General features: G+C 53.0%; 1 protein-coding gene across 1 annotated transcript in view; it reads left to right on the top strand.

Moving 5' to 3' along the window:
- Positions 1–10,524, top strand: part of PKNOX2 (PBX/knotted 1 homeobox 2) — a 248,570-nt gene that overhangs the window by 163,920 nt on the left and 74,126 nt on the right. The window contains exon 3 of the mRNA XM_023534735.1: positions 8,233–8,341. Within this exon, the coding sequence (XP_023390503.1) occupies positions 8,255–8,341 (87 nt within the window). The 5' untranslated portion in view covers positions 8,233–8,254. The remainder of the gene's footprint in view (positions 1–8,232; positions 8,342–10,524) is intronic.

The following is a 10,524-nucleotide window of genomic DNA, read 5'->3' as shown; positions in this document are numbered from 1 at the left end:
CTCCTTGCAGAGCAGACGTGCTCCTCCACCTGGGTCCCCGCATCAGAGCTGTTGGTCTGTCTCTGCTGAGTTGTGAGCCTCAGGGGCCCGGCTGTGTTGTTTTCTCAGCTCGGTTCCTGAGCAGCGGCTGCTGTCAGCTCTCAGCAAATAATAATAAACCTGGGAATCAGGTTTGTCGAGGGGGATTTCAGTCCCTGGGTTCATTTTTAGATTTGTTTCTGTGTGTGTGTGTGTGTGCAGACAAGAGAGCACATGATGGTGTCTTGGGGGAGCAGGCTGGGGCTCTCAGGTGCCCTGGCAATCCACCCTAACTGCCCCCCCAGAAGCACTGGAGAGCCCTCCTCTGCCCATGATCACTGGGGCCGCCTGGAGGTTTGAAAGAGAAAAAAGTAATTGAATAAAAGGCCTCAGGCTCCCTCCTTCCCTGTTCCTCCCCACCTCTCCTACTCACGCTGCTTGGAGAGAGATGAAGGGGGCTGGAGATGAAAAAGAGAGGGCAGGATCCCACTCTAGGTTTAAGAGTTGCCTGAGTGATGGGCGGGAATCTAGGCAACATACAGGGAGAGGAATTGACTAGACCCTTCCTGTGGACTCCACCCCCAAGGCAGCACCGACAGCCTCCTGACCTCCATTCCTGGGAGGAAGCAACAAGGGGAGGGGCTTCCTAGAAAGAGAAAGGCGCTCTCAGTTGAGCACCACTGGCAAAAGCAGGACCCAATAGTGGGTGAGTGTGAATTCAGGACCAGACTAGTGGTGCCCTTCTGGGGCAGAGTAGCACCCATTTTTTACTAGATTGGGGGTGACCATCCAATGACGCCCCCTCACCCCCCAAGCAGGAGACGGTGCACACCACTTCTCTGTGAGAAGAATGCAGGGGCCGTGCCCACCCTTACAGCTAGCGTGCTTTCCTCTCCTTTCTGTTGTTTTGTTTTATTTTGTTTAAGGGAACCAAAAGGGGAAGAATTGCCAAGTTGTAAAGTGCTTAAAGAGGAGATGAGAATCTCCATCAAATGCTAAGAGCTAGAGGGGGAGAGTAATGGGAAAACTCTTGCCTGCTATTATGGGATTGATTCTCAGATCAAGAAGAAGCAAGCAGTTGGATGAAAGGAATTATTGTTAAGCTCCTCAGTAGGAAGATCTAATGGACAATTGCCGCTATCAGGGGGAATTAAATTGCTGTTTCAGTTTGTAAAATATATCAGTGGCTTTTTGAAGCCAGAAAAGGTGTGACAGCCAAGGCAGGGCGGAGAGTGGGGCCTCTGCCACTTCCTGGTCCTGATGCAGAGAGGCAGAGTCAGGCAGCAGAGGGCTGGGGGCAGAGCACGGGCTGCTTTCCTAACTCTGACTCCGGTCCACTTATTGCAGCCAGATTGAAAAATAGCTAAATTGGGGGAGTAAAGGAGGGAAAGCTGTGGCCCTGGAACTCTGGGCCTTGCCTTTCTGGGAATGCTCGTGAATCAGAGAGGCATGGCGGGAAGCAATAGGGCAAGACAGGGCCTCCGCTTACGAAGGGAACCTGTTCGGGGATGTGGGTCTGTGACTGCCAGAAGCCCTAGTCATACCCAGCATGTAGTCGAATCCTCTGCCTTGTGTGACCACTAGCCTCTCCTCACTAAACTGTGGGCACAGAGGGATCCAGGGGGGGCGGGGATAATGTCCCCCCTGCCCTCCAGAAGTGGGTCTCTCCAGCAAGCTTTTGCTATCTCTAGGCTGGGGTCAGTGAGGGTATAAATGACCTGTTGACCCAGCCATACAGGGGACATATTGTTATTCCAGATAAAGAGCAAACAGCAACATAGCTTGGGGGTGGTGAAAGGAGAGGACACGGAGGTCTCGGAAGGAGGACGACAGGCCATGTGAAGGAGACCTCGCTGCTGGAATCGGTGCAGGGGGCTCTCTGCATTCTGCTGTTTCACAGAGGCTCGTACCCCTTCCAGAGACCATTTGCTCCATGAGGCAGTTAAGGGCTGAAAGAGGAGAACGAGAGATGGGGAGAGATTGTCACGTCACTCAGGGAGTCAGAAGCCAGCAGTCCTAGTGCAAGCTCACGCTGGTCTTTCTGTCTCCTCTCTGTTCCCTGGAGACCAGCATCATCATAGTAGGGCATGACCTGGTGCCACCTCCCAAGCAGGCTTCCCAGAAAGATAGCAAATGACAATTAGTGCTGAGAACTGTGGTGACCAAAAGGCCTGAGTTGCCTCTGTTTTGGGCGTCCTCTCTGCTTCCGGCTGGAGTCAGAATTATTTCCCACTGAGAGTTCTAAGCAGGAACCGGAGGGGCACCAAGAAAGTGGCCCTCCTGGCTGTGACATTCTGCAAGGACTTGGCTTCTGCGCCAGGTGCAGTGTCCCCTGGGACCTGGGTAATTGTGGAACAGTGGCTCATTTTCAACCTCTTTGAGGTTGCCAGCCTTCAGAACATGTAGTGAGCAAGGGGATCTGACCCTGAGTGCAAATCCCACTCACTTACTCTCCCACCTGTCCTTCCTTCAGTAAAAGACAAAATTACCCCCTTGGCTTCCACATTCCACTCTGAGCCCGGTCTTATCAGACTAGGGGACTTCCATCTGCCCCCAGCACCCCAAGGTCAGAAGGATGGGAGAAGCAGCATCTACTAGGCCACCCAAATTCTGTCACCTCAGGCCCCTGAGCTCCCAGAGCACCAGGGTGAGAAGGTCCAGGTCCAGTGTTTGATGTGCTGTGTGGAGGTGGGCTGCTGGGGAGCTGACCCTTTTCCCATCATTCCTCAATGACCCTTCACTTTTCTATCATTTTGAAACATTTCAACCAGACCTCCTCACAAGCACATCCTCTTGCTCGCCTCCCCCCACCCCTTTCTACCACCCCACACTAGGCTCGCCCTGTCACCACCCAGTGCTGACTCCATGTTCCCAGGCACGGGGACCACTGAGTTCCTCTAATACTCAGCTTTTAGGCTGTGATTTCTAGCCCTTACCGGGTTTTGTGAGGCCTGGGTGTGTTTGTGTGTGTTCGCGCGCGCGCACGCGTGTTTGTGTATATGTGTGTGTGTGTGTGTGTGTGTGTGTGTGTGCGCGCGCGCACGCGCGTATACCCCCACACGCCTGTGTTTCTTTAGATAAATCCACAGAGTCACATGAAATCAGTGACAGGTTGACACTGTTATTTCAAGATTCATCGCTCTGAGTTGCCAGCATAGGAGACCTAGCCAACTCCTTCCCACCAACAACACTTTTTTTCCAGGCATAATTTATAGCAGTGGGGTGAATTTGTTTCCAAAAGATGAATATCACACTATCAGCAACAGCTGCCTCTCATTTTTATTTGTTTTTAAATTTGACTCAAAGTCCAATTCTCTATACACATCTGAAGTTGTAAATCCTAGGGCGACTGATTACATGATTTAGTAAACAGGTTATATTATATAATGCAATTAAAGGGGGCTCCGCGGCGCCACCTACAGGCAGCCCATGGGAAGGGAGCTGGGCCGGAGACCAGCGTTCTAGACCAAGCGCTCCTCCACTGGAGGAAAATAAACGGACTGCACCAGGTTGAGGTGGCTGCTCCAGAGGGAGAGGTTGGAGCCAGCCTGGTTACTAATGTAGCCTTTTGGTCCCTCCTGCTGAGTTCACTGTGTTATTTCAGCCTCCTGCAAATCTGTCTAGACTCAGAACCCCAGCCTGGGCAGCTGCTCAGAGGGGAGGCCTGGAGGTGGGAGCCTGGTAACCACCTGGGGGACCTGGGGGCTGAGGAGGACTCCCAGCTCTCTGGCCTCAGGGGGCTCCTTTCAGTCTCAAGCTGCAATCTATTTCCATTCCATTCAACTAAGCTTGTGTTGAATGCTAAACCCTGGGCAAAGGCTTTCAGAATGTTCCGGTGAAATCCCTCATTTTGCCTCTAAGAGGGGAAGCTGCTTGTATAGGCTCCGGATAAGTGGCAGAGCTGGGTGTGCCATCCAGACGTTTTGACCCTAAGCACACACTCCTATTGTGGGAGTTTACAGATGAGGAAACTGAGGCCCAGACGGGGAATGGGATTATAGCCTCTACTTGTAGCAAGGGAGGGGAAATAATGGAAATACTCCTAGTGTGTCCAAGGACAAGAGAGAAGGGCTTCTAGGCGCCCTGGGCAATACCTTAGCCACTCTGCTGGGGAGAGAGGAAGAAGGAAGAAAGGAGGGAAGGAAGGAAGGGAGGAAGATTGGAAGGCAGGCAGGCAGGCCAGCTGGCCTGGGACCAGTGCTCCCTCCCCCATCCCTCTGCCCTAAACTACAACACTCTTAAAATAAATTAGACTCTGGGGCCTCAAGGATTCTAGCTTTTTCCCAAAGAGTTTCTATAAGAGTGGGTCACATCTAACTGGCAGTGGAGAGGGGACTTACTTCCCCAGGACTGAAAGAACTTGGACCAGAAAGGGGAGTGGGGTAGATGAAAAAAGCAGGACTATCAAGAGTCCAAGAGGGTGGAAATATTCCGCCACCTTGTCCTCGTGCCCAGTCTCTGGTCTGGGGCAAGGAGGTGGGACACTGGAGAGCCACAGGGAGGTTGGTCCCTTCCTCCCCTCTCCTACGTCAGTAGAGACCCAGTGTAGTCTCCTCTAGGGTGGGGGGAGGCGAGAACAGATGCTGTAGGGCCAGCTGGCCAGAGAGTTCTCAATTAGACTTTGTTTCTCAGCTTTAAGGCCCTGAGCCCCCAACCTGGGCACCCCAGCCCAATTACTGGGGCTGCATTAACCTCTTGGTGCCCCAGGCCGTTAATGGAATGTTAATTGGTCTAATGGGTTTCATGTCAACAAGTCCTAATGAGCTCCTTCCTAACGAGCTTGGTCTTTTTATTTCCAAGCCTATTTGTCAACACACTGGAGTTCAAGGCTCCAGACTGAGGGCCTTACCTGCAGGGTGTGGGGAGCTAGAGTTGAGAAGACAGAGGGTGTAGCTACTCTAGGGCTCCCCCATTCCTACCTCTTCAAAGGGTATCCTTCCATGCCCCTCACCCACCCAGCCCATGCTCCCAGCTTCACTCGGTTTGAGCTCTGGAAAATGGCATTTTTAGCTCCTTTTGATGATAGTATCAGTGACACAAATTATTTCTTCTTGGATGTCATTGTGGGGTTGAGAGTTGCATTAGGGTTTTTTTCCCTCCCCTCCTAGCTGTCATAAAATAAAGGTTTTCAACATTAAAAGCAATCTTTCGACGTGAGCCTCTCCTCCATGGGAAATTTCCCTGTGATAAATTGTTCTGGTGTGTCCTCCATTTGCAGTCTTGGCTGTGCTCCCTTGAGTGCCCTGGTGTCTGGTAACGGAGCGCTGGGGCCTCTGGACAGGGCGGGGCAGCCTCTCCCAGACAAATGCTCAAAATCCCTGGGCTGGGTGTCTGCAGCTCAGGCTTGCTGTTCCCCTCTGCACTCCCAAAGAAAGTGCAGGAAGGGTGCGTTTCCCCAAAGGGCTGGGCACCCAGAGATCACTTGAGGAGCTCCCTGTACCCCAGCTGCAGGGTCTCAGACAAGAGAAGTCAGATCCCCACATTCCTCTCCAGATGGTTCCATAGCCCCTCAGCTCCCAAGCCTAGCTGGTGGGGTTTCCCAAGGATGGAGTATTATATGTGTGGGTGCAGGAGGTGAAGAAAAGAACGTGGGCCCTGGGTCTCCCCAGCATCCAGTTACCAGAGGTTTCTCTGCCTGAGTGAGCAGAGAAGGAAACTTAAGCTCCTGATGAAAAGGCCTTCAGTTCTCTTGCAGGAGAAGCCCCAGGGGGCAATGGGGCAGTGGACTAGTGGCCTGTGGTGACCCCAGAGAGTCGGGGGAGGAGGAGGGGCAAAGGCCATCTGGGTCCTCAGAAAAAATTTCCTGAGTCCTCTGAGGCCGGTCTGGCCCTACCTCTGCAGCCCCACAGGCTCCAGACTGGGAAATCTCTCAGCCTCCTGGTGATTGTTTCTGGGTGCAGACTGCTCTTAACTACCCCTCCTTACTGCCAGGCAGGGCCGCCCTCGTGTCACTGCAAATATACTGGAGCCTTCTGGCACTACAACCCACGGAGGTTCACTTTTTTCAGCAAAGGAGCATCTGAGAATGGTCCCGGGAAGGGATCTGCCTTCAGGACCCATAGGCCAGAGTTCAGGAAAAGCTGAGCCTAACACATCCCAGAATTATTCCTATTTCCTTTCTTCCCTCAGGGGCCACACCCATTCGAATCTCTCAAAAGCTTTGATTCTGGAAGTTCTTTCTGCTGTTTCAAGAAGTCTTTCTTTTCTTTTTCCCCACCCTGCTCTGGAAGGAACCCTGTCACTCTGCTCTTGCTTTCCTTGGACGTTTACCATCTGCAGACAAAGACCCAGCCATGCGAGCAGGCACTGGTTCCCTGCCTGAAGGGACAGGCTCCCTCCAGGGCCCTTCTGAGCCTCTTTGTGAATCTGGGTCTGTGAGATGGGGCGACCCTGAGAGCTTCTGTCGTGTAGACATCCTGGTGGCCCATCTTCTGAACTAAGGCCACGGGGTGGGGTATAGGCAGCAGAGGCCGAGGGGAATTGCCTGCAGTCACATCTTCGGCATAGGAAAATACATCTTGCCACCAGAATCTCCATTTCCCTTTCCGCATTCCCACTGGACAGACTATCACCTCTCTCCAGTAACAGCACTTCTTGTAGAGAAGACCTTGCCTCCTTCCATCTGTCTGTGCCCCCCAGCACAGTTCTTTGCATGTAGTTGATATTTATCGGGTATTACTTGAATGAAAACCTAGCTTTCTAGTGCTTTCGAACGTGCACTTAACGTCAAAGCATCCCTGGTACTTGGGAGGCCGAGGTCAACCAGAGCTGATCTTTCCTCCTCTTCCTGAAAAAGAACCAACACACGCACACACACACACACACACACACACACACACACACACCCCACATGGACCTGGAGACCCTACCCTTTATTTAGGCAGTTCCAGAACACCCTCAAATTCCCACTGAATTCAGCCATGTAAACATTTTGGAAGACCCTGGCGAGGGTGTGGTGAGAGGGCATCAGCACCTACTCAGTCTCTGCCCTGAGGAGAGAAGAGGATGAAGAAAGAGGTCTGTGTGTCATGCTCACAAAGGTCTTTGTCTCATCAGCACCCTCCACCTGGGAGGACAGGTCCTGCACCCCACAGAGGTTCTTAGGGTCTCCATGCCCCACGATGAATAGTCCTCTATCAGGCAGCTTGCCCGCGGTTTCTAGCTCTGAATATTTCAGGGCATCTCCTGAGCTAAACGGCTCTCTGGGCATCCTGTTTCCTTGGGTGGCACTGCCAGGCTGTCTCCACTTACAGCAGTGTGTTCTGGTTCAAGAAGAAACACCGAGGACCAGTGGGCACAGCTCGCTTCCTGGTATTGGGCGGGGGTTGGGAGCCTAGTAGAGCAGACTGGGGTGTGGTGCGGGGGGACTGGGAACCTGGAGACTTGGGTTCCATTCTTGCTTCACTAACACCCTGCCCTCAAATATACACACACCCCTTCTCTTGGCCTCCATCTTTTTCTCTGTAAGAAGGGGAACAACCATGGGCTCTGACAGCTCCACTGGCCCCATATGCCTGTGATTCTACACTGAATGAAGGCTAAGGAAAGCCTTCCTTAGTAGAATGAGCAGGCACGTTCATAAGCCCACGGTCACAAACAAACACCCAGAAAACCCCGCAGGTGATGGGTGTTCACCCAGGCTTCCGATGTTGCTAGAAGACCTCCGGGTCACCCGGGCTGCTGCTTCCTCCAGTCTGAGGAAGGGACCAGCGAGCCACGTGCCTTCCCTCCACTAGGGGGTGTAGTGAGCACACTCAGGAGGGGGCAGAAAGGTGGGAACTGGAGCTGGAAGGGCGCTGGCTGAGGCCTCCTTGCCCTGAGGGTGCAGGTGGTTGCTTTGAAGACCCGGAACAGGGAACGCACCGTTGCCTTGTGGGTACTCGAATGGCCTCCAACCCCGCTGTGCTGCCACCAGCCAAGCTCCGACTCCCTTTCCTCCCTAACCCCTCACCCCCAACTGATGCCGAATGAAGCGTGGCTTCCTATAGGTTGTTTTACATCTGATTTGAATATCATTTCTTTCAAGGCAAATCTCACAGCAAGCCCCTCCCCACCTAGGCCCCTCCCAGCAGCTCCCATCTGTTCCCCTAAAGGGCTTTCAGTCCTTGCTGTGTCTGGTCAGTTCAGGTGGCCCAGCCTGAGAAGATGTCGACTGGCTGGTCGCCGGGCTCCCTGTGCTCAGTATTAACCTGCGGCCCCTTTCTCCTGCCACAGATCCTCGATGTGAATCAATCCCATGATGCAACATGCCTCCCCAGCCCCAGCTCTGACGATGATGGCCACGCAGAATGTCCCTCCCCCACCCTACCAGGACAGTCCACAGGTGAGTGTCCACCAACTGACAGGGGCGGTGTGTGGCCTTCCGGGGACAGAGGGCAGGGCCTGGTGCTCTCTGGGCTCTTCCTGTCAGACCTGGGGAGGCCTTTCTGGGGAGAGCCCAGCAAACAGACCCTGGAAGGGAGTCGTCGCATTTGACAAACACAAGATTCAGATCCTATCTGGGTAACTAACTGTCACCAGCATCTAGGACTGTTGCCTAGAGCGCTGAGTCACAGTCCTGTCACCACCTAACCCAACTTCCCACTCGAAGCAGACATCAGACAAGTGTTCCAAACCCCTCACTTGGGGAGATACAGGTCAATCGCGTCTGCCTTTGAGTGTTTGAGGAAACTTCTTAATTAGAGGCTCCTTCATACCCACTCCGCCTGTTCATGGGCACTGGAGCCCGTGTCCATCCTTCTCTGCCTGCCTACTGGAGAAATCTCCCTTCTCCTCAGGACCCGCTCGGCTTCTATCCGGGAAAAGGCCAGGCCTGTTTCTCTACGTCCCTCCAACCCTTCTCTCTTGTTCCTGGTTTCCACCCCTCAGCTCAGACACAGCTGCCCACCTCACCCCCCCCAAGTTCTTCTGAGACTCTCCCTGGTTGTGGCTCCTGTGGAAGGCAGCGCCTCTGTGCCATCTTCCGGTTGTCTCTTTTCCTCCTTCTGGAAGCCTGGCCCCGCTTTTGCGGGTTGAGCTCCTGCACTTCTTGAGCCGATCACTTCTAACCTTTGCTCCCCCGTGTGCACCTCCCCCCGCACTTCGTTTTTCTGAAACTCTGAGTTAGTTATGAGGCTGTGCTTTCACAGAAGCCTCCATTCTCTGGCCTTGACCTTCACGCTCTCATTTTCTCTACCCTGGTCTCACAAGTTAATCATAATTCAATAATTTTTATCGAGTATGTGTAATATGAAATGCAGCCAGCTAGAATATTCATTCATTCATTTAACGAATGTGCAGCGAGTGCCTCCTATGTGCCAGGCAGTCTTTCTCACTCCTTCCAGCGGCGTCTTTGCCCTGCCCTCAGATCCCTCCTCATTAGGCATTTCAAATACAGCTGTTCTCATGGACAACGTGAAAGACCTGTGTGTGATGAGAAGGATATTAAGTTGCAGACACAGGATGGGCAGACGTTTGCTCACATTAGGTCCTCTGGCCCTGACCGTCAGCCTAGTGTGAGCATATAGTGACTGCTCTATCCATCCCCCATGAAATTACACTTTACAGAGTGTCCAGCACACAGACCACCACTGACTCCTCAGCCTGTGAAAGTCCAAAAGCACTTGTCATTCACCAACCTTCAAACACAAGTCCTTTGGTCCCTACCCCTACTCCTGCATATCAACTCCATGTTCCTTCCTAGGCTCTCCCCAGGCTACGCTCATACCCAGCAAACCGTCTGCCCATGTCAGTAACTTTCCTCCAATGACCACAGGTTGGACTTGGCACTGACATGGTTCTGCTATTTGAAAACTTCCACATGAGCGATAGGAATGACGGGCCCTTTCCTTCTACAGTCAAAATGAAGAACAGGAGGCCTGGGAACCCGGAGGCCACAGTGGGAACAACCATTATTCTTCTCAGTAGACACAGACCCATGCCTTTATCTGCTCAGGCAGTGGTGGGTACCTGAAGTGTTGACGAAAAGGCAGGAACTTTTGTTCTGTTTCTCTTGTAGCTTAATGCTGCCCTCCACGCTCCCCAGGAGGACTGGGAGCGGCAATGGGATACTTCCTACATTTAGCAGGCTGCGGGCACAAAGGGACAGACTGGGATGGGGCCAAGAGGCCAGAGAGTACTGGATTGGCACAGCTGGCAGCTGCTGCCCCCTACCCCACTTCATTCTGCTGCCTGGGCAGCTGGGAAAAGTTTGGGTTTGATGGAGATTAGCAGGAGAGCTGCAGGAAGGGCCTGTGTTGTCCAAGAATGCTGATCCGGGTGTAGTTAAGTAGAGGAGCCTAATTTAATTCTCAGCATACAGCTGAGCATTAATACAGCCCAGCTGCCGAGGGAGGGAGTGGACGTGGGGCTGCAGCTCCAAAGCACTGGGCTCCCAGAAGCCACCATTGATCTGCTCTAGCCTTTTGGGGAAGGAAGGGAGGCTCCAGTTCCCCACCTAGGACCTCAGAGCAAAAGCCCAAGGCAAGGGCTGTGTCAAGACTCTCCTCTCTGAAGAGCCACTAGTGC

Source organism: Pteropus vampyrus, unplaced genomic scaffold (assembly GCF_000151845.1).
Source record: "Pteropus vampyrus isolate Shadow unplaced genomic scaffold, Pvam_2.0 Scaffold130, whole genome shotgun sequence".
NCBI lineage: Eukaryota > Metazoa > Chordata > Mammalia > Chiroptera > Pteropodidae > Pteropus > Pteropus vampyrus.
The sequence above is the reverse complement of the archived record's forward strand: the minus strand, read 5'-3'. Positions and strand labels throughout refer to the sequence as shown.